The sequence below is a fragment of the Cotesia typhae genome, unplaced genomic scaffold, assembly GCF_013202065.1.
Source record: "Cotesia typhae breed Kobodo isofemale line unplaced genomic scaffold, CoteBio_Ctyphae scaffold_152, whole genome shotgun sequence".
NCBI lineage: Eukaryota > Metazoa > Arthropoda > Insecta > Hymenoptera > Braconidae > Cotesia > Cotesia typhae.
Window position 1 is genome coordinate 9033418 of NW_027423776.1, and position 22141 is coordinate 9055558.

At 28.4% G+C, this 22141-nt stretch overlaps 3 protein-coding genes across 4 annotated transcripts; 1 reads left to right on the top strand and 2 right to left on the bottom strand.

Annotated features, from left to right (window-relative positions):
• Positions 1-130: 130 nt before the first annotated feature.
• Stt3a (catalytic subunit 3A of the oligosaccharyltransferase complex) lies at positions 131-5040 on the top strand. The gene is made up of 8 exons (XM_074256992.1): positions 131-257; positions 658-767; positions 856-1023; positions 1579-2129; positions 2200-2353; positions 2807-3619; positions 3731-3919; positions 4542-5040. The coding sequence occupies exons 2-8, from the start codon at positions 671-673 to the stop codon at positions 4685-4687; spliced, it is 2118 nt and encodes a 705-aa protein (XP_074113093.1). The 5' UTR covers positions 131-257; positions 658-670; the 3' UTR covers positions 4688-5040.
• A 201-nt stretch (positions 5041-5241) lies between these two features.
• Positions 5242-18946, bottom strand: Exp (expansion). Its single transcript, XM_074256995.1, has 7 exons — positions 18517-18946; positions 9375-9548; positions 9112-9269; positions 7344-7774; positions 6779-7020; positions 5621-5978; positions 5242-5425 (listed from the first exon to the last, which is right to left on the bottom strand). The coding sequence occupies exons 2-7, from the start codon at positions 9483-9485 to the stop codon at positions 5310-5312; spliced, it is 1416 nt and encodes a 471-aa protein (XP_074113096.1). The 5' UTR covers positions 9486-9548; positions 18517-18946; the 3' UTR covers positions 5242-5309.
• LOC141536472 (uncharacterized) lies at positions 18523-20015 on the bottom strand. 2 transcript variants are annotated; one of them, XM_074257001.1, is made up of 4 exons: positions 19948-20015; positions 19206-19878; positions 19008-19138; positions 18523-18669 (listed from the first exon to the last, which is right to left on the bottom strand). In XM_074257001.1, the coding sequence occupies exons 2-4, from the start codon at positions 19423-19425 to the stop codon at positions 18655-18657; spliced, it is 366 nt and encodes a 121-aa protein (XP_074113102.1). In that variant the 5' UTR covers positions 19426-19878; positions 19948-20015; the 3' UTR covers positions 18523-18654. The 2 variants fall into 2 exon arrangements, with proteins under 2 accessions (XP_074113102.1, XP_074113101.1); XM_074257000.1 differs by having other exon boundaries at positions 18529-18669; positions 18986-19138.
• Positions 20016-22141: the final 2126 nt, after the last annotated feature.

The following is a 22141-nucleotide window of genomic DNA, read 5'->3' on the forward strand; positions in this document are numbered from 1 at the left end:
ATAAATAAATAATTATTTAAATAAATTAAATAAATTTATGAATAAATAGAAATAGTTTCAATAATTCGCGGATTAGGGATCTGTAACAGATTAGCTCCCTCTGTATTATTTACCATAAAGTTAACACGTCAACGAATGCCACGCTCGTGGTGTTCATGTTTTATCTTTTTACACAATATTTTATGTAGGTGATTGTATAAATAATTTAATGTATTAATTAATGATAATTAAATTTTAATTAAATAATACTGTAATTTGTAAGTACCATATCTTCTTAACATAGATATAAGAACCACCTGGTTATTAATTTATTGAGCGTTAAAAAATCTGTTTGCGAAATATCATTCGCATCACATCTGAGTGTACATAACAATTATGCCGGCCGGTTTTGTGTACGTGTCGCTTATCCAAACATTTGTTTATGATTATCAATTAATTAAGCTCAAATATTTTATCACTAATTAATAAATTAGTCATGTGAATTCATTTAAAACTAATTAATATTAGTGAATATATATTTACTTTTTTTATTGTATTAAGTTCATTCTTACTCTTAAAACTTTAACCTCTCTGACACTTGACTTTTCGATTTACATTAAAATAATCATAATAATATTTTTGGATTATAATTATAATTTTTATTTTTTTTATTTTCAGGTAAATTAATAAAATGGGGGCCTTTGTGAAAGTTAAGGATTTGCGATTTTCAGCGCAAAAACACGAAACACTTTTAAAATTAACCATTTTATCCTTAGCTGCTGTTTTATGTAAGAATTCACTATATTGATTATATTGTATAGATTTTTTATTTGATAACTTTTATGGAACGTTTATATACTTTTAATTTATTTACAGCTTTCGGAACACGTTTGTTTTCTGTACTGAGATACGAAAGTGTCATTCATGAGTTTGATCCTTACTTTAACTACAGAACGACAAAGTTCCTCGCTGAAGAAGGCTTTTATAATTTTCACAATTGGTTTGATGATCGAGTATGGTATCCTCTAGGAAGAATCATCGGAGGTAGACTTTCATTTTTATTTATTTTTTTACTTTAAAAGCCATTGCTTAGAATTTCTTCTTTTTTACTTAGTTTTAAAATATTAATAAAATTTTATGATACTAAAATTAGCAGAAATTTGACAATTTTTGATTTTTTAAATCAATAAAAATTATAAAAAAAAAAAAATATTTTTTTCAAATTGCACTTAAAATTTTTTCAATTATTCTGTCAAATTTTCTATTTTAATTTCATTTTTATTTATTTTTTTTAATAAAAAAATGAATAAAAATTTTCAGATGTCTAATTTAATTTTCATTAATTTATTTTTTGTTTTTTTATTAGAAGAAATCTAATTCTTTAGAATAAAAAATAGTTATTTAGATTTTTTAAAAATTTATCATGACATTTTTCTTAATTTAATCAAATAATCATTTATAAAAAAAAAAAAAAAAATTGAGTGGTACTTTACAAATTGATGTCTAAAAAATTTCAATTTAAAAAAAAAAACGTATAAATTTTTTTGACTTAAATTGTAAAATTTAATTACTAATTATAGCTGTATTATTTTTTTACAGGTACAATTTACCCAGGTCTAATGGTAACCTCAGCAACACTATACCATCTTGCTCAGATGTTGAACATTACCATCGACATTCGTAATGTCTGTGTATTCTTAGCTCCGTTATTCTCAAGCTTTACGACAATAGTAACATATTTATTAACTAAGGAATTGAAAGACTCGTCATCTGGATTATTTGCCGCTTGCATGATTGCCATTGTACCAGGATACATATCACGATCTGTAGCTGGATCATACGATAATGAAGGAATAGCGATATTTTGTATGCTATTTACCTATTACATGTGGATAAAAGCCGTAAAGACCGGTGCGATATTTTGGTCAACGTGTGCAGCCCTCGCCTACTTTTACATGGTTTCTTCCTGGGGTGGTTACGTCTTCCTTATCAATCTTATTCCACTTCACGTGTTGACGCTAATGGTCACCGGTCGATTCTCTCATCGAATTTACACTGCTTACAGTATTCTTTACTGCATTGGTACTATTTTATCAATGCAGATTGCGTTTGTTGGATTCCAGCCTGTCCAAAGTTCTGAACATATGCTCGTTAGTTATTTATTTATTAGCCTATTTATCAAAATCTGAAGCTATAAAAATTTATTTTTTTATTTTTTAGGCATTGGGAGTATTTGGATTGTGTCAAATTCATGCATTTGTTGATTATCTGCGTAGTAAACTATCAGAAAGTGATTTTGACTTATTATTCCGTGGTCTTATCGCTTCAATGTTAACCATTTCTTGTGTCATCGGTGGTATTTTGACGATAACAGGTAAAATTTTTAAATAAAAAATTTTTTTGACTTATTGAATAATCTATATTAATAAAAGAATAAGAAAAAATTTTTATCCAGGATAGTTATATGATAAATCAGTTTTTTTTTTTTTTTTTTTTTTTAGTAAAATTTAGTGTTTATTATTATTGTTATTATTATTATTATTATTATTATTATTATTATTATTATTATTATTATTATTATTATTATTATTATTATTATTATTATTATTATTATTATTATTATTATTATTATTATTATTATTATTATTTTTAAAGGAATTAATATAATTATGATTATTTTTTTTTCTTTCTTTATTTTTATTCATTACTATTATTTTCTTGGATTTCAATTGTTAACACATCAATAGTCAAATTAATATTAATTTAGCAATTATGAAATTTTTTATATACTAACTACTGTAACTATTAATTAATTAATTAATTTCAGGAAAAATATCACCATGGACGGGAAGATTCTACTCATTATTGGATCCGTCTTATGCTAAAAACCACATTCCCATAATAGCATCAGTATCGGAGCATCAGCCAACATCATGGAGTTCATTTTATTTCGACCTCCAAGTACTAGTATTTCTGTTCCCAGCCGGTTTATACGTATGCTTTTCAAAGTTAACAGACTCAAACATATTTCTTATACTTTACGGTGTAACTAGTCTCTATTTTGCGGGTGTTATGGTGCGTCTGATGCTGGTACTAGCGCCTGTGATGTGTATCTTAGGTGGAATAGGCGTATCATCGTTACTATTAACGTACATGAAACAGCTCGAAAGTAATAAAGTAGTAGAGAAAAAGTCTCGCAAGTTTGAGAATAATTACGTATTACGAGGAGAGATCGCAATGTTGTTCGTTGCGATTGTAGGGATGCTATTTTTCTCATACACGTTACACTGTACGTGGGTCACTGCTGAAGCCTACAGTTCACCGAGTATCGTGTTATCAGCACGATCTCCAGACGGTGGACGCATGATCTTCGACGATTTCCGGGAAGCTTACTACTGGTTACGTATGAACACTCCAGAAGACGCTAAAGTTATGTCATGGTGGGATTACGGTTATCAGATAACGGCAATGGCTAATCGCACGATTTTAGTTGACAATAATACATGGAATAATACCCACATATCGCGTGTTGGTCAAGCTATGGCTAGTTCCGAGGAAAAGGCCTATCAAATTATGCGTGAACTAGATGTTAATTATGTGCTGGTCATTTTTGGCGGACTAACGGGATACTCGTCTGACGGTGAGTCCACTTTTAACTTGTACTTGTTCAACATTTTGTAATTATTATTTTTTTTTTTCCATACAAGTTATTAAATTTGCATTTATTTACATAATTTATTTATGCTTTTAGATATTAACAAGTTCCTGTGGATGGTTCGTATCGGCGGTAGTACTGAAGAAGGAAAATCCATCACTGAGTGGGATTATTATAATCCTTCTGGTGAATTTAGAGTTGACAAAGATGGATCGCCGACTTTACTCAACTGCTTGATGTACAAGATGTGTTATTATCGTTTTGGACAAGTTTACACTGAAGGAGGTGAGTTAAGGCTTTTTTTTTTTTGCAATAAAAAATAGTATTTTTTTTTTTAATCTCGCTTACTTATCAGTAAATTGATAAATAACTTGTTTTCACTATGAAAATCATTTTTTTTTAAATGTCTGAATTATTAAAAAAAAAAAAAATTGAATTTGTAACATTTTTGTAAAATTTTAGCTCGTATATTTTTGGATAAAATTTCTATTTTATCTTTTTTTATTATTTATGATTTATTTTTTTTTGAAAAGTACATAAAAAAATGAACAATTAAAAAAAAAAGTTAAATATTACAATTTTCTAAAAAAGTTATAAATTTTTTTTGAAAATTTGTTAAAATTGTGATAATCAATTTTTTTTAATTTATTTAAAAAAAAAATTAATAAAATCAAATATAAATTTCATTAAAAAAAAAATGAATTTCAAAATGCTTAACTCCATTTGTAAATATTTGCCAAAATTTTTTAAAATAAAACATTTAAAAATTTTAAAATACTTACATTAAAAAATTTAATAAAAAACATCTGGATAAATTATAAAATACTAAATGCTAATATTTAAAATCGTTATCAGATCTCGCTAATCCATGAGCTATAATAAATAAAAATGAATAATTTATTTTCAGGTAAACCATCCGGGTACGACAGGGTCAGAAATATGGAAATTGGACACAAAGACTTTGAGCTAGAAACATTAGAAGAGGCCTACACAACAGAACACTGGCTAGTGCGCATTTATAAAGTTAAAGACTTAAAAAATAGAGGGTATTAGATATCTCATTATAAAGTATATTTTTTTTATTTCTCCAATTACTCCAGGCTTACTGTCACAGTGATCATACATTCTTTACACAGTTTCACATTTAAAGATTAATTATAAAAGAAAAAAAAAAAAAATATTACAAATGTGTTTCCACTAATATAATTTTTTATTATATTTTATGATATTTAAGGCCTCAGGAATTTTTTATCATTCGTACAGATTTATCGTATTAAATACGTGCTATGTATTTTCTGTAATATTAAATATATACATGTGAATTTTTATAACGTTAAACGATGATTAAAAAATAAGTCATGGTGAATACAGATAAAAATCCACAAATATAAGTCTTGTTATCTGTATATTTTTTCATTTATTTATTTTTAATATTATCATTAAAATTAAAATTAAATTTAAAAATAATTAACTTAAATTAATCAATAATCAATAATTAATAATTATAGTTTATAAATTGGATTTAAAGCGGGATTCAATAAACATTGAAGGTGGCATAAAAAATATGAGTATTTATATAGTATATGAACAATATACAAGTATGTAGGTACAAAAAAAAAAAAAAACGTAATAACGGTGTAGAGAGTGATGTTGCTTAATAGTTATAAGTTATTATTTAATCCCACTCTCCGATGTACATGCCACGGGGTACTGGTGGTATAAAACTGCGTGTTGGAATGGGTAATCGTCCGTAAATGTGATTATAGGGCGAGTCTATCCGATCGTCTGAGTCTGAAATTACCAAAAAGGTCAATCACTTATTACTTATTTAATTCAACTGATTTCAACTGAGTTAAGAAGACTGTGTACTAATTATCCGTTATATTTATATATATAAAATTCAAGTCACCGCAGTGACGAGGATAAAACTATTATTTCTTCTCGTCAAAGCCTAGCTGTGTTAACGTTCGCCTAAAAGCTACGTACCTAAACCACTCTCGAAGCTACGGGCGTGATACATAATAGGTGGTCGTCTGTTTGGTGCGTGACTCGCATAAATATGTGATGACTGAGACTGACTACTGTTGTAACCGACGTACGCCGTGGCCGGTATTTGTGCTGGTGCTGGTTGCGGTCTCCCCGTTCCATACGCCGGAAGTATTCTTATTTGGCTGTTCTTTGCCATTTTTACAAAATTTGGTACACGTGCCCTCATACCACAGTAATAAGGATCGTCGTTCTTTCTGTCGTTCTTTTTGTTGTTCTTCTTCGAATCCTCGGTAACTACCACCGCTGGTCTCACACCATTGCTGCCGTAATCATCTTCGATATCGTCATAGTCAGGCTGTAACAGTAAATTCTTTTTGTAATAAATAATAACCCGGATAATGTATAATATAATACATAACATTCTTTGTATTATTTATTTTCATGTAAGGTCATAAGATTTATACATGGTTCTACGGATCCTTATCGGCCACGTGGGTGGGATACCGTTCTGATGAATGGATCAAAATTTTATCATTTTATTTAGGTCCAATTATTTATCATGTAAAACACTGACGTTAGTGTCTATTATAAAATTTTTTTTTCGCTAATTTAAAAATAAAAATTTACATCTATATTTAGAAATTTAATTTTTTTAGAATTTTGGTTAATATTTACAAGTGGGGTTCAACATTTTAATTTTTTTTTTGAATGAAATTTTTTTTTGAAAATTTTGACATTTTTTTTTTAAATCAATAAAAAAGTTAATTACCACAATTTTTACAAATTTTCAAAAAAGATAAATTACCAGAAAATAAATTAAAATGTTTGAAAAAAATTCCAACTTAAGTATTTATAAAAAAAAAAAAAAAAATTTTTTTTTTTTTTTTCAAAAACTTTAATCTTAAATTAAGACACTGAAGTTAACAAACATTAGAATTTTTTTTATAATTTTATAGCAATTAAATTATTATTAAAAAAATTTCACATGTGAAAATTTTAAAATATTATTAGCGGAATTATTTAAAATCATTTTTATTATTTTAATTAATTTTTGATATCAAAATATTTTTATATAAAAAAAATTAAAAGTTACTATTTTTTTATCACTTTTTTTTTTTTTTTTAATTTTTTATGTAATAAAATAGAAAAAAATACCTTAGGAATATTTTGACCGTAAAGATTTTCCCTGGGAGGAAGTTTCGGCGGTTTTTCAGTGCGTCGCCGATGATAAGCCGCTGATTGGCCGTAAATCTGTTCATGCCGTGGATCTCTGACTGCATCGCGTAATTCACTGGGTCCAGAAGCTGATGCAACACCAGCGACGCTGTAAGGATCTTCGTCGGGTATCGGGATTCTTGGCCGATTCTTGATATCCACAGACCTCTTCAGCGCTGGTACTGATAATTTGAACAATAATTATTAGATAAACATCAAAATATCTGCTAATAAATATAAACTCGCCGGAGGCCATTAAGTTTTGCCCTAAACGGGCGTAACCGGTAATTTATTCTGGGTAGCAAGCATTAAAATAATTATTTGTAATCTCGGTATGCAAAAATAAAAATATCTGGAGTATTTTAAATCATACTGCAGTCAGATTTGATTTTAAACTGTTGGGTTTTATTTTTTAGCCCCGGGGAGACGGCTGATCACGATCATTAACTCAAGGTGGTCTCAAGCGTTGGAAGTCTAAATAATTTAAAATAATAAAATAAATTACATATGGGGAGTTTGCTTTTGAGCAACTCCAAGCCAACGACGTTGACAATGAGAACCCAGACAGGACACTTCAGTAATTCAGCTTCTGTTCTCACGAAGACGATTGCACTGAGACATTGTTTTTCAAGTCTTCTGCGGTCTGGATATGAGCGACGGGTCTCCCGTTCTAAATTCTGTTCGTATTTAGCCATGTCGAATAATTTTCCTGGTTTTTCAAACTCCAACGCACCCTGGGAATTTCTCAATATTTCTGCACCGACCGCATTTTCTTCGGGATGTGTAGTCTTTATGTAAACGTTGCTTTTGCACAGTCTCTTTATCAGGATATTCCCTTTGTCATCCATTTTTATTTTCACTCCTAGGTCGATGTGTCTTTTAGTCTCTTCTGTTTTAGGATCTCTCATTGGGTTGTCAAAACCACAGAGGCCTATCCTGAAAATTATAAATTAAAAAATATAAATTATAAATTTGGGTAGCATTTTTTAACTAATAATTTTAACTAGCAACTTTGCCGTCACCATGACTTGTGAAATATAAATAAATAAAATTTTGATTTATTAAATAATGACTTTTATTAAATTGCACTGTACTTTTTTAAAAATTGACATTTTTCAAAATATAAGCTCATCCCGATGTTACACTCATCAAGAGCTTTCATTTGAATACCCACTTGCATTTTTGATATATTTTTCATATATACATATATATAATATATATAAATATATAAAATATATGAAAAATTGATGTGGGTACTCAAATGAAAGGTCTCGATGAGTGTAATGTCGGGGTGAGCTTACATCATCAAAAATGTCAATATTTCTCAAGATATGACCCTAAATTTCACTAAGAAAAATGAGCTATTTAATAAGAAGAAATTTTAAACAATTTTATTTTTTAGCTAAAAAAATTTAAAAAAATTTGCAAATTATCTATGAAATAAAATTGTTAAAAGTTTTAAACAAATTAATTTTTTTGAAAAGAAATTTTTTCTCTTAGTGTAATACTTAATTTTTTATAAAATCATATTCTTCTTTATCTTCATAATTTTTTTTTTTTCACAAATAAACAATGATAAATGTATATAAATAAATTATTAAAAATTAAATTAAACAAAACTATAAAATAAATAATTAGAGACCCAAAACTTTGAAAGTAAGTATCGTTAAAAAGAAAGTAAAAACCCATAACTCTGATAATTGTTTGAAATAAAAGTTTCACCTATTTTAATCCGTCAAAAAGAAGAAACTTCTATTAAAAAAATAAATTTATCTCGAGCCTTTTAAAATATTATTATAAAAAAAAAAAAAAAAAAAAAAAAAAATTTTAAATAATTGGTCAAGTGTAAAGTAAACATTTATAGAAAAGAAGAAACGACGAGCGACTGAGTGCGTTCCATAACAATTATAATCATCGAAAGTTGTAGTCAGGTGAGCGATACTGTTCGGTGTGCTAATTAAATAAAAATCCATATTAAATAAAATATATTTATGTTAAATTGCCCAATAGAATTAATAATGCGGCTTAGTATATAATAATCTTACAGCAAGTAGGGAAAAGTGTGCCTCAAAACAAATTCTTATCACGAGTGTCTACAGACTTACGTGACTCTAAATTTGATTAAATAATAAAAAACTGGGTCAAGTAACGTTATACTACAATTTTATTTATATTTTATTGCCCTAGGATTTGTTAATGGTTAACATTGTGCTATTTATAGCCCTGGAGAATTTGGAATTGGGGAAAAATAAAAAAAAAAAATTATAACAAACCTAAAGCCGTCGAAACCGTCAATGGAGTCGTTGACCGTGAGAACTGGTGCTCGGGCGTAAGCTTTAGCGACTCTTCGGTTTCTCTCGAAGACTATTACCTTAGCCCATATCTCGTCGTCTATCTGGTTCCACTTGTCCAGGACCTCTTGTATGTGGTCCTGCAGTTAAATGCTCGTTTTAAAAAAGTATAAAAGTGCTAAGTGGTTTAAGAGAAAATAAAACAATAAAAGAGTTTAAGGTCGAAGGCGGTGCAAAATACTCACCTTGTACAACTTATCTAAATTATACCAAACGTCCTCCTCTTCCTGATCATCGTACTGGGAATCAGCAAGGTTGTCCCGCGAGCGAGAGAGAATTTTTCGCCTCGACACCATCTTCTCTCCACTCCTCTTCCTCTTCCTCCTTCTTCTCCTTCAGTTAAGGACTGTCGAGGAGCTCTGAAAATCATTCAAAGAACTGGTCAGTATGAATTGCCCCTAATTATTTTTTTTTTTTTTACTTTTCAGTTTTATTTATATTTATATTTAAATTCTTCGCTTTAAATCTCGAATTTTAAGTTGGATAAATATAATATAATATAATACAATAAAATACATTAATTTTTTTGTGACTCAAGACATCTGACAATTTTTTTTTATTATTATTGCAAATAAATTATTAAAAAAAAAAATTTATTACAATAAAAAAATGCTTCTAAAAATTTTCACTTGTAATTTTTATTAATTTTTTTTATCAATTAAATTAGAACAAAAAAAGTATTTTTAAAAAATCGCGCGTATAATTTTTAAAAATTTCTACATGTGAAATTTTTTCAATTAATTTTTTTTAAATAATTTTTTCAATAAAAAAATTCTCAAAATTTTTAGATGTCCGCTAACTTTATTTTCATAATTTGTTTTATAATTTTACAGTAACTAAATAATTATAAAAAAAATTTCACGTGTAAATATTATTAGTCGAAAATTTTTTAAGTATTTTTTAATTTTTTCATCGCATAGATTTTTTCCAAAAAATTATTTTAAAAAAATTGCATTTTTTATTTTTTAAAATTTCTACAAGTCAATTTTTTTTGCTATAATTTATTTATTAAAAAAATTCTTTAAATGATTAAAAATCTGTTAAATTAATTTTTTTTTTTTTTTTTTTTTTTTTTTTTTTATTACTGTAATTGATTTGTTGTAAGAATGAAAAAAAAATTGACAGTTGTCAGCTGACCAGTACAATTATTTAATTTAATTTCTTCAACAATGCAGAGAACAACTTTAGAGGCATGCATTCCCCACGATCCACGATACCAAATTTTTAATCACATAAAATGATCTCGACCTCGACATTTTGATCCACTCACAAAGAACACAAAAATAAACTGAGAGAAAGATCTGGCGTGTCTCATACTCATTGAGATTGGGAGGTAAACTTTTACTCTTAGGCGAGTTTCAATACAAGATACAAGGTAAAGTATAAGTGTAAGTATCAAAAGTTTTAACTCTGACGAATCTTTATAATATAAGGACGCTTTCGCAATTGTCTTTATATACACTTTTATATTATTTCTTAACCGGATGATTAGACCGGATGTCTACAGTCCTACAGATGAATCAAGCTCACATGACCTTTATTTCGTATGTTATTTTATATTTCAGATCAACTCTAGCTCCAGGGTTTTATAAAATAACTTTATGACAAATATAACAATAATTGGATTTATAAATGTGAGAAAGAAAAAGGAAGACTAATTAAACACTAATTCGTTGTATAAATATATTTGTCAATTAAATATAATTAATCATCATGCTACGAACACTGCTAAACTTTCAGCTCAGAAATATTTATTATTTTTAATCAATTTAATTATTTATTTGAATATTTCTCTTAACATTTAAATATTATCTTCAATCTTTTTTTTTTAATGATTGAACTTTACTAACAGCTATTTTATTCCCATCCATAAGCAAGTTATTTTTCTCGAAAGATTACTTCAATGAAGAACAGCAAGATACATTCAATTATGCTGCTTTAATTTTGATTGAAATGACATTTGTAATAATTTCTTCTTTGTTTCAAGCTTGTAAATTAATTAAATAACTCTAGCTTGATAATTCATGAACGTTTTCTTGATCATAATCTCTTTAGTTTCAGTTCTTGAGTTTTGATGAGAAAATATTGTTATCTTCTCACAAATTTACCTTAAATAGGCGTCATTAACGTTCAGTTATCTCGCTGTGGTGTATACACACATTAAATTGTCTTAATACTTTAAGGTACATATTTAATTAATATTTTTGTTAATTATTTACCTTATAAATCATATAGAAAAATTAATAGTTTTAATTATCTCTTATATTTGTTTAATTAAGATTTTTTTTTTTTTTTTCAGATTAAAAATCTTTTAGTTTGATAATAAATTTAAAAATTTCTTCATGACACTGAAGTTAGCTGTCAGCTTTGAATTTTAAAAATTTTTATAATAAAAAAATGCTTCTAAAAATTTTTAATTGTAATTTTTATTAATTTTCACATTTGGAATTTTTTAATTAAATTTTTTTTTTAGAATAATTTAATTGCCATAAAATTCTAAAAAATATTTTTAATTTCTGTCATATTTCTTCCCGGTCAATAAATTTATAATTCCATTAAATTTTTCCAAATAAAAATTCATAAAAATAGCTTTGTTTTCTTCTTTAAATTAAAGAAGAAATATAATCATCCCCAACAAAAAATATTACTATTCATAGATTAATTTTTTCTTCTTTAATAATTACACCGCATAACATAAGTATTAAGATTCACCAGTAACTTGATCCATATTTATTTATAAGTACGCATTCATAATACATGTATAATTGTAATATGCAAAAAAAGAAAATACGAATTGTTAGGTTTTGCATTGGATATGCCCTTGGCGGGAAACTGGAATTAAGACTGGAAAGTGTAACCTCGGAACTCAACCGCGGTATGTACGACGCATTGCAATGTCTTATGTACCATTTTGTGATTAACTTGACAACCATTTCCTAAGTATGCTTTCTTTATAGATATTTTCTATATTATATAAATTTAGATAATCTCGTGTGAGATATACTGGAAGTAAAGTCCTAATAAAGCCTCAAATTTGTTGATATAGATCCATATCTGTCCGCCGTGAACAAGCCAAAGAAGAAAAGACAGTTTAAACGGAATAAGGGACGCAATAAATCCTAAATTAACTGTAATCTAAAGTACTGTATTGTATAAAAAGTCAGAGTCTTAACAAAATATATCGGTGAGGTAATAAGAGCAAGGATACACATCGATGCTGTCTCATAGTCAGTAACAGCGGCATATTTAATGATAAGCCTGCACCTAAAACGTCGACTTTCACTCGTAATAAAATGCGAAGGCTGCTTGTGAGTGTAACAGAGAGTGTAAGATATATACAACAATCTATATCTATATATTTATATATTTATATGTGTATATATTTATACTAAGAGTTTCCTTAGGCAATGGCTGCGCAAGAAACACGGCATGCAGTGACTACTTGGCAAGTTACATGGGTTAGCACACACCACACAACACTCTTAGCCATGCTGAAGAAGTTTATATGCTTCACAGTTGTTACTGTCATATACATATATGTATATAAGTATACTTCAACATGCAAGAAGAAATACACGGGCAAATAGAATGTACTAATACTAATAAGATTGGTACTTTTTTTTTTAGCGAGTGAGTATGTTGTGTGCCAACACACTACCGTTCATGTGTGGAGACTTCTCGATCTCTACTACACAACTTTTAAACTTTTATTATGTATGTATGTATGTATGTGCAAGTATGTAGTTTACTTGTAGAGCCAGAAATTACGCCTCGTGTAATGTAACCTACGCTACGTTTTCTTCCAGCGGTTCTCAATTTTATTTTAAATAAAATCAAGCGACAGTTTGTTTTTATTTGTTAACAAGATTATATAACCACTGGAGATTTAATTAAATAGAGGTAATTTATTAATTACATAGATGTTTTAATCATCGGTCAAGATGATGATGATGATGATGTAGGGTGAAGAAAATGGAGGATTTAAGTGACAAAATGGCGAATTTTAAATTAAATATGGTGGGATTTATATATTTAGTTACGTTTAACGGCCCCAGGCGGACAAAGTCGTAAAAATATTTAAAAGTACCGCTATAACGTCGCAACAATAGTTGGTATGATGCAGTATGCATTTTTAACAGACTGACTGTCAAATAAATAAAAGTAACGCGATAAAAGAAGAAAGAATGAGAATAATAAAATGTTATTTTCTTATTAATAAAATAACTTTGGATGTGCAGGTATTTTAATTACTATAATTTAGTGATATGAAAGATAGTTGTTATAAATTTATAAGAATAAGAACATAGATGTGTGTGGTTACATTAGAAAAAGTGGGTTAAGAAGTAAATTGGGTTTTCTTTTTCTTTTTCCCTTTTTTTCTCTTTTCCCCAACAACCGACACACGAATGATAAATTTGTTCCGCGATAGTAGCTTAGAAATTTTTACTATCATGTGGATTAAATTGCTCAGTGTACCGTTTACTCGGAATAAATAATATAATTGCATGGATTAAGTATTATTGAGATGTATTTATGTTTACGTGAAGTATATATATATATATATATATATATATATATATATATATATATATATATATATATATATATATATACATCGTCTATATGTAAAGGTATTTATTTATATAAAAGGGATAATACGAAATTAGTAAATAATGAATTTTAAAAAACTAAAACGGATCGATGGACGCGATCGATGATCGTTCGAGCATGAAAGTCAAACTTTCTAGTTTAACGTAACGATCAAAAGAATTTCTCGTTGGTCACGCCCGCGGTAGCAAGTTGTATATAAGTACATATTGCAAATAGCTCTGTATAAATATCTATCGAATGCGGTCTACGTATATTTATGCTTTTATTTTTTTTTTTACTCTTTTTTTACTATTTTTTTGTCCTAGTCGTAATCTTTACAACCAGCACCTCTCACTTTACACTTTACTGGTGCACTTAAGACTTCTCACTAGAGACGACAATTTATTAAACATTTTAGATTCAAGAATTCAATTTCTAATCACTGGATTATAATCAATTACGGATTAACGTCTCGATATATCTCTTATTTATTTATTTATAATAATAATAATAATAATCATTATATAATAATATCAAATAAAGGATAAAGGGGGAAGGGGAGGACCTTTACTCAGTAGGAATTTTCGGTAACTGAAAAAGTAATTCGGACAGCCCAGAGCGGGGATCGAACCCGGATCGTTTGGTTACGCGCCAAAGGCTCTATCAGTTAAGCTATCCGAGACACTGTCCGTAATTACTATTCAGTCACCTAATAAGGCCTATCGAGTAATAAGCACCACCGTCCATCTTACGGTAAAGAGCCATATATAATAATTATTATTATTATTTTATTATTCATGTCAATTTAATTATTTATTGCGAGTTTCAGTTTCACGCATGAATTTAATTATTAGATTAACATTTTTTTTTCTTTATATTTCTTCAAGTGTATCATCAAATAACTTTCTATTGGAAAATATATTCAATCTAAAAATTTCTTCACATCTACTTCAATAAATTTTTATCGATAATTATATTCAAGTTCCCAAAATCAAAAATCAAGCAAGTATGTAAATTTAAATTAAACTATTATATAAATAATATTATTAAACAATTCTAATAAATAATTTATACACCTAAGAGTATAATTGCATTATAAAAAATAATTAACATATGTCACTTTACAAGTTTCCCAACAGCAATCGAGTTTGAATATAATTTTCGAAAGAAGCTAGACATGTTGACTCACAATGGATTATAAATGGATTATAAAATTGGGCAATTAAAACCACCAATTGACATTGTCCGTGGGTGATAAAACGGACTGAAGAATCCAAAAGATCCACACATACAAACATAACATACATATCCTAAATCCAGACTAGCAGTGACGGGGCATAAATTCTCATTTCTATTCTAGTCCTTACGCCTTGCATAATTAGCCTCAAGAAAGGAATTACCGGTTGCTACACTTTTCCTTGTAGCGAATGTTCTTATTCTTATCTTCTCTCCACTCGTTTGTGTGTCCGTCTCGCGTGGATTTTTCCTTTACGGTATCGCGAAAGTCATTGTCTGTGTACTCCGTTCTCTTTCATCTGAAAACCTCCTTATTACTCTTACGTGTCTTACACACTTACATCTACATAACATAATATAGTTACTTACTAACTTACTTACTAGCTTACACATGTATAGTTAACATACTACATACTACATACTAGATACAACATATATACCAAAGATCGCAATAAACAAAAATATTCGATAAGGATAAGGATATCCATTGAACAGCTACCTACTACTTACTGAGTTACTATACTTGTATCTGTATACTTAACGCAATATATTTTCGCTACTTTTTTCTTCTATTCACTTTATCGTATTCAATTACATCCGCTCTGAATAACAGACAACGAAAGTATTTTTATTTTTTTTTCTCCAGCTCTCCTTTACTTCAACTATTTTTTTTTATATTAATAATAGTAATATTAATTTTTATATTTTTTAATTTATTGGCATAAACAATTTATCCTCAATTCATATCCAAATTTGTCATTAAAGATAAATTTTACTGAAAAAATAATTCGGACATGTTTATGATAAAAAATGTCATGAAAGAAAAACAAATAAGATTTCGATAGCTTACTTTGCCTTCAAAAGTTTGAAAAAAATTTTTGCTCATGTTTTTGGATAAAATTTCTTTTTTTGGAAAAAACAATCAATTAAAAAAAAAAAAAAGTGATTATCACAATTTTCAAAAAATTTACAAATTTTGTTAAAATTGTGATAATCACTTTTTTTTTTTTTTTTTAATTGTTCACTTTTTTATGTATTTTTAAATTTCACAATCTTCAAAATTGTTTGATAAATATTCAAGAAATTTTTTACTTTACAAGATATTTTCTTGAACAAAATTAGTTTTAAATTTATTATTGAAATTTTTTTAAATTAATGAATCAAATTATATATTACTATTGTCAATATAATTTTATAAAAACTAAATTTTCTTTATTCTAAAAATCTACTTGAATTTCGGCTTTTTAAAATTATTTTCAATCAATATTTTTAAACACGGTAATTACAACCATCTTGAGCAGCGAGATTGATGCAAGTGAAACTAAAAAGTATAAATATTAAAAATAAATATTATAAACTCACATCGAGCTTTTTATAATAACCTAGATAAAATAATTTCGTCATTGGTAATCACGACATACCAGTGTCAAAGTTTCCAATCGAATCCCCCAACCTTCCATCACATTTAACATGACGGAATTTACTCATCTGACCTTTTAAATCGATGGAAATATCATCTTCTTTCTATACTAGTCTTCTTTGCATACACACACCAATATATCAACAAAAATATGTGTATATATATTTAATATTAATAATTTTAAAAAGGACCACGACTTTAGTGATACCAAAGATACATTTGGAAAAAGTAATAACAAAAAATGAATAAGTATATGTTAAAATATATGAGTAGCAAAAGTATGCCGGGAAAGAGTTCTTGAAGCGTGGCATTCCACGAAGGCCGCGAGTCTAGCATAAACCAGGACTGGTCATTATATCCCGTATGCATTTATTATCTTTAGAGAGTGGAAAAGTTGCCCGACTTCAGACAAGTACCACACATATATACTCATACATGGTTACTTGCTACTTGCTACTTGCTCTATAGTAATAATCATAAGCTCAGTAGTATTTCCCTGGTCAATTACTTTTCACCGTTGCCCGATATATTTTTTGCCAATAAATGCGGTCATTTTTTATTATATTTTTTAAACGCAAAGGGAAATTTTTCTATTTGTAAATAAATATTAAATGCGTTTGTTTGCAAGTGTGACTCTGGAACTGCATGTTGTAATTAATAAACGGGCTTAAATAACAAACAAAGAGAAAGAACGAAAGAAAGACACGCGAGACACTCGAGGCTTTTTATATAACTTGCGAATTTCGTAATAGCCGGGGCTGTGAACGGAGAAAGAGACGGGGATCGGGCACGTAGTTTCAAGACGGCTTAAAGTTTTGTATACTACCCAAGTGGGGATCCAAGAATATATCATAATCATGAAGAATAAATTTATATATATAAAATAAGGAGTATGACATAAGAAATAAGGCACGCGGATGCAAAACGTCCAAACGAAAATTCCAAAAAAAAAAAAAAAAAAAAAATAAGACTTTGATGACCAGACTTGTTTTAGATATAAAAGATTTTAGTTTTAGAAGACAAGTTTGCCGTGTATAGGCTGGATAAAATTTAAAATAATTGAATTATAAATACTGGAGCTATAATTCAAGTCTGGGGAAAAAAATTAAAATAACAGCAATGAATAAAATAATTCATAGTGTTATTTTTTAATGTAGAAAACTAATGAAAAATAATAATGATCGCGGTGATGATGATGATGATGATGATGATGATGATAATAATAATGGCGAGAAATGACTGTCTTCTCACGCTAGTAGAAGTGAATACGACAACACCAGGCGTCTCATCTCTCCAAGTCCGGGTGCTTTCACTTGCACGAAGAATGCGAAGGCTGTCGAGGACGAGCAACAGCCTCTCAAGCAGCTCTCCGCCACGCCTCGAACTCCCAGTGCAACAAACTCTACTTTTTTAGAGCTCTTTTTCGGTAAACTTTTAGTATCTTTGGTTCACTTCTTGTATTCTTGTTCTTGCTCCTACGAGTCCTTTTTATTTCTATCGGGAGTTATTTCCTCCAAGTCGTTATCCGCAAGGACTCGTGTCGAACGATAAGGCTAAATTGTAATGCGAGCTAAAAATAGCACCATGTAAATGAGAATAAGTATATATAGCCAGTAAGAGAAGAGAAGAGAAGAGAATAAATAAACAGATAGATTTAGATACAAATGTTGTTAGTGGTTTTTACGGAGAAAAGAGCAATGACTCTTTTTTTTTTTTTTTTTTTTTTATAGATATGAATTTAATAGATTGTACCCGCTATATTTGGTGTTATTTCCAGGCTTTCACTTGGTTACAACTTTAAAAATACCATATTTGAAAGATAATTTCTTTTAAAGTTAATCCGCAATGTCCATATGGACAAAACAACCTTTTATCGATTCCGCTGGTGGATATTTTCTATATACTGAGTTGGTATTTCGCCGGAGATTTCAACGACTGGAAGAAACTGGTTATTTGACCCACCACCCGGGTCGACAAACTCTTTTTGCCAAAAAAAATCTATCTATTCATACTTATACTTAATTTAAAATAAAACCCTAAATAAATTAAATTAATAAAATTAAAAATTATTTAAAACTCACCAAAAAATTTACAGGAACTGGTATCACGTAATTTCAGATAAATTAAAAAAATCTCAGTCTCCAAGCACATATACCAATCTCGTTCATAATCCTCAAACTTGATATTTACAATTTTTAAATCTCAAGTACTGTCATTGATTATAAATCACCACACTAAAAAATAATCAGGAATAAAAATTTGAAATAAACCCGCGAAACACAAAATAATTTTTTTGGCACTGTCACGAGCAAACACTGGCTCTGAAGAGGAAGAAGAAGCAGAAGAAGAAGAAGAAGAAATAAATAAATAAAAAAATAAGCTGACTAAAGAGTGTTTTAGGAGTAGATGGTCACTAGAGATAGAACAGATAGAATATATAATGTATATCTAAGTATATAAATTAAAATACAGACATGACCGACCGTCTGGTGGGCCACCGCGGACAGTTTAACCGTCAGTGAGAGTCTTAAAGACGTTCACCATCTTTACCTGTAAAGACGCATGCGCTAACCATTTCTTCTCCTTCTATTTGGTTTCTTCGCGCCTTTCCTCCACCACCTCCACCTCCACAATCATCACCATCACCATCGGCATCACCACCACACTCTTCTCGATTAAATACACCGTTGAGCTCCTCGATACCTGCAATAGCGATACAATACAATACAATACAAGTACAAAGAAGTATATGAAGAAATACAAGACCTACCAATACTAGCAACAGTTGGCAGATCTGTTGGCGAACGTAAGGAAACAACGACGGCGCTATCACTATGACTATGTCTTGGACTATGACTACGTCTTGGACGTCGACGACTTGTGACGTCAGAAATAGGACAAGGCGCTGGTGGCCTTTGGCCAAGCTGAGTGAGAGGGAGAGGGCCAGTGAACTGTTGTCTTGTTGCGGCGTTTAAACGCTGTATTTTCATTTCATTTGCTTTTTATTTAGCTTTTTACCTTTACCTTTATGTTTGGTATCTCGGTATATCCGTATACCATAGCATGCTGTGCCATTCCATATATACCAAACCTATAGCATGCTTACTTGGTTACTGAATGCAGCTAGCCGCACTTTATTTTCTCGTTATGTTATGTTTGGCCATATCAATGTACCGGGATACGATAAAAGCCGGATACTACCGGCTTTTATACTTCTTTATATCCGTCTTTATATTTACTATTACTTGCTTGTTGATACTTATTATATTACGTACTTTTACTTATTTTTATTACCCTTCTTTATTTGTCGAACTTATATTTACTATTACTACTGACGTACGCTCATTATTTTCCTGTTTATAATACGTCATTTTTCAAGGGTAACTCTTTTACATTCACCGAAAATAACTTTTAGATTTTTCTTCTTTATTTTTTAAATTAATCTGAAATCAAAACAACTTTAACATTTTTAAAAATATTTTAAATTAAAAATATTTATTAGTAATACTCACGTTAATACAAATTTATATTTCTTCTTTTTTTCAATTTTTAAATGTGGAATTTTTTTATTAAATTTTTTTCATAATAATTTAATTATTAAAATAAAAAAATTGACTTGCTAGCTTCATAATTTATAATCAATAATTTTTATATAAATTATTATTAATAATTTTTAAATACTTTTCTTTCATAACAAAAATTAAAAAATAAATACCTTGAAAAGTTTTAATTAAATAAATTAATATAATTAATTAAATAAAATATGCTTTAATTTTTTTTAATCGCTAAATTAATTAACAAAAAAAATTTGTCAACAGAAAAGCGGTACTGTCATAGTGACGTCAATTTTCTAATCAGTTTTCTACTGACAAATGCGAGAAACTTCTTGAGTCATTTTTAGTTTCAGAGAAAATTTGTTTTGAGGCTTATATTATTTGTTATACAATACAAAGCAATGGTCCATTGAATCTGAGTGTGAGAACGAGGATCGATACCTATATATTCCTAAAATCGATTTTTAAAGAGATTTATGAGTGAAGGCCGAGCAAATAAGGTCAATCTAAAAAAATTCACTTTCATTCTAAATATGAGAAAACTTTTACCTTTCTGTTATAGAGCTATCCAGTATCCAGTGAATGAATATCATTTAAAAAAAAATACTCTATTATTAACGTTCAGAATTTGAGCAACTGTTTTAAATTCAACCTAAAAATTAAGAAATAATTAATAGTTTAAAAAAAAAAACGGATGGCACTTTAGCTGCTGTTTATCTTAATTGTCTCCAATTGTTTAAAGACTAAACAATTAATAAAAGTTTTAATGTCTTACATTAAGACTAAATACCTTCATCAGCATAGTTCGCTACTAAAGAAGCGATAAATTAACGAAACAGGTCATTTTTCGTAATAAAACGACATCCGACTTGTGAAAGAAATTTTTTGGAACTGCTTTGGCTAGTTATAAATAATTAACTGTGAAAATTTTAGACCAGCTAACCTTGAGTACTCTGTAATCTAAAAAAAAAAAAAAAAAAACCTTTTGGTCGACCAAAACGGATGTGAAAAAATCGTTTAATTATGAGAAAAAATCTTTTTTATCACGGACGTTAATTTCTAAACTTTTGTTAAACTTTACAAAGATTTTATTATGACATTAAAATAATCAAGATAAAAGACGTAATTACTCTTTTAATTTACTGACTTTGAGATAAGTCAATTAGTGAATTATTCACTATAAATATTATAATAACAATAAAGATTTTTTATAATACCAAAGTTAGCCGTTTTTAATTTTTATTCATTTATTAAATTATAAAAAATTGCATTTAATAAAAAAAATTAATTTTAAATAAAAATTAAAAAAAAAAAAATTAAATTAAAAATGCAATTTTTAAAAAATAATTTTTCAGAACAAATTTTTTTGTTAAATAAAATTAAAAAATGGTCAAGTGAAAGCTAACTTAAATATCATAAAATTAGGTCATGTCTATAATTGATAGTGTGAAAAAAATGGGCCTGTGAGTGAGTATTAACAAAATTTGTGGGAATCCGGTGACCTATATATATCCTAGAGAATAATTATATATAGATTGGCAGCGTTCCAATAATCCACACAGTTTAGGCTTTTAGTATGAGTAGAGCTTTCGTATTAGTTAGCTTCTATATATTATTATTAGTAGATGTGTGACGTGTGATATGTAATGTGTGCAATGGTCTGTAGTGTCTGAGATGCTGATGCGAGCTGGTAAGCTGTTGCCCGTAATAGCAACCCCCGTCAGTTAAACCACGCTTAACTTAGTTGATGGCGGGACACGCGGAATCACTCTTACATTATTGTCCTGTATTATATTGTGGATTATTATCATTATTATCACATTGCATATTTTGCTACATTTAGCTTTTGCAATCGGCTTTTAAAATTTTGTAATCTGCAACAAAAAAAAATATCTCGCTTGTGTAAAAAAGATAGCAAGTATTTAAAAATGAATTAAACTTGCTTGAAATTTGTTTTTTGTATCTTCTTAATATTAAATTATTCTTCTTTTAAGTATTATCATATTCTTCTTTCAATTTGTTTATGTTTTACACTGAAGCGACACTGTAAAAAAATTAATGTGAGATTATAAATTGAATTCAGTATAAATAAAGTGATTAAGATACTTTTAACAAGGTTTTTTTTTTTTTTTTTTTTTTTTTTTTTATTGTG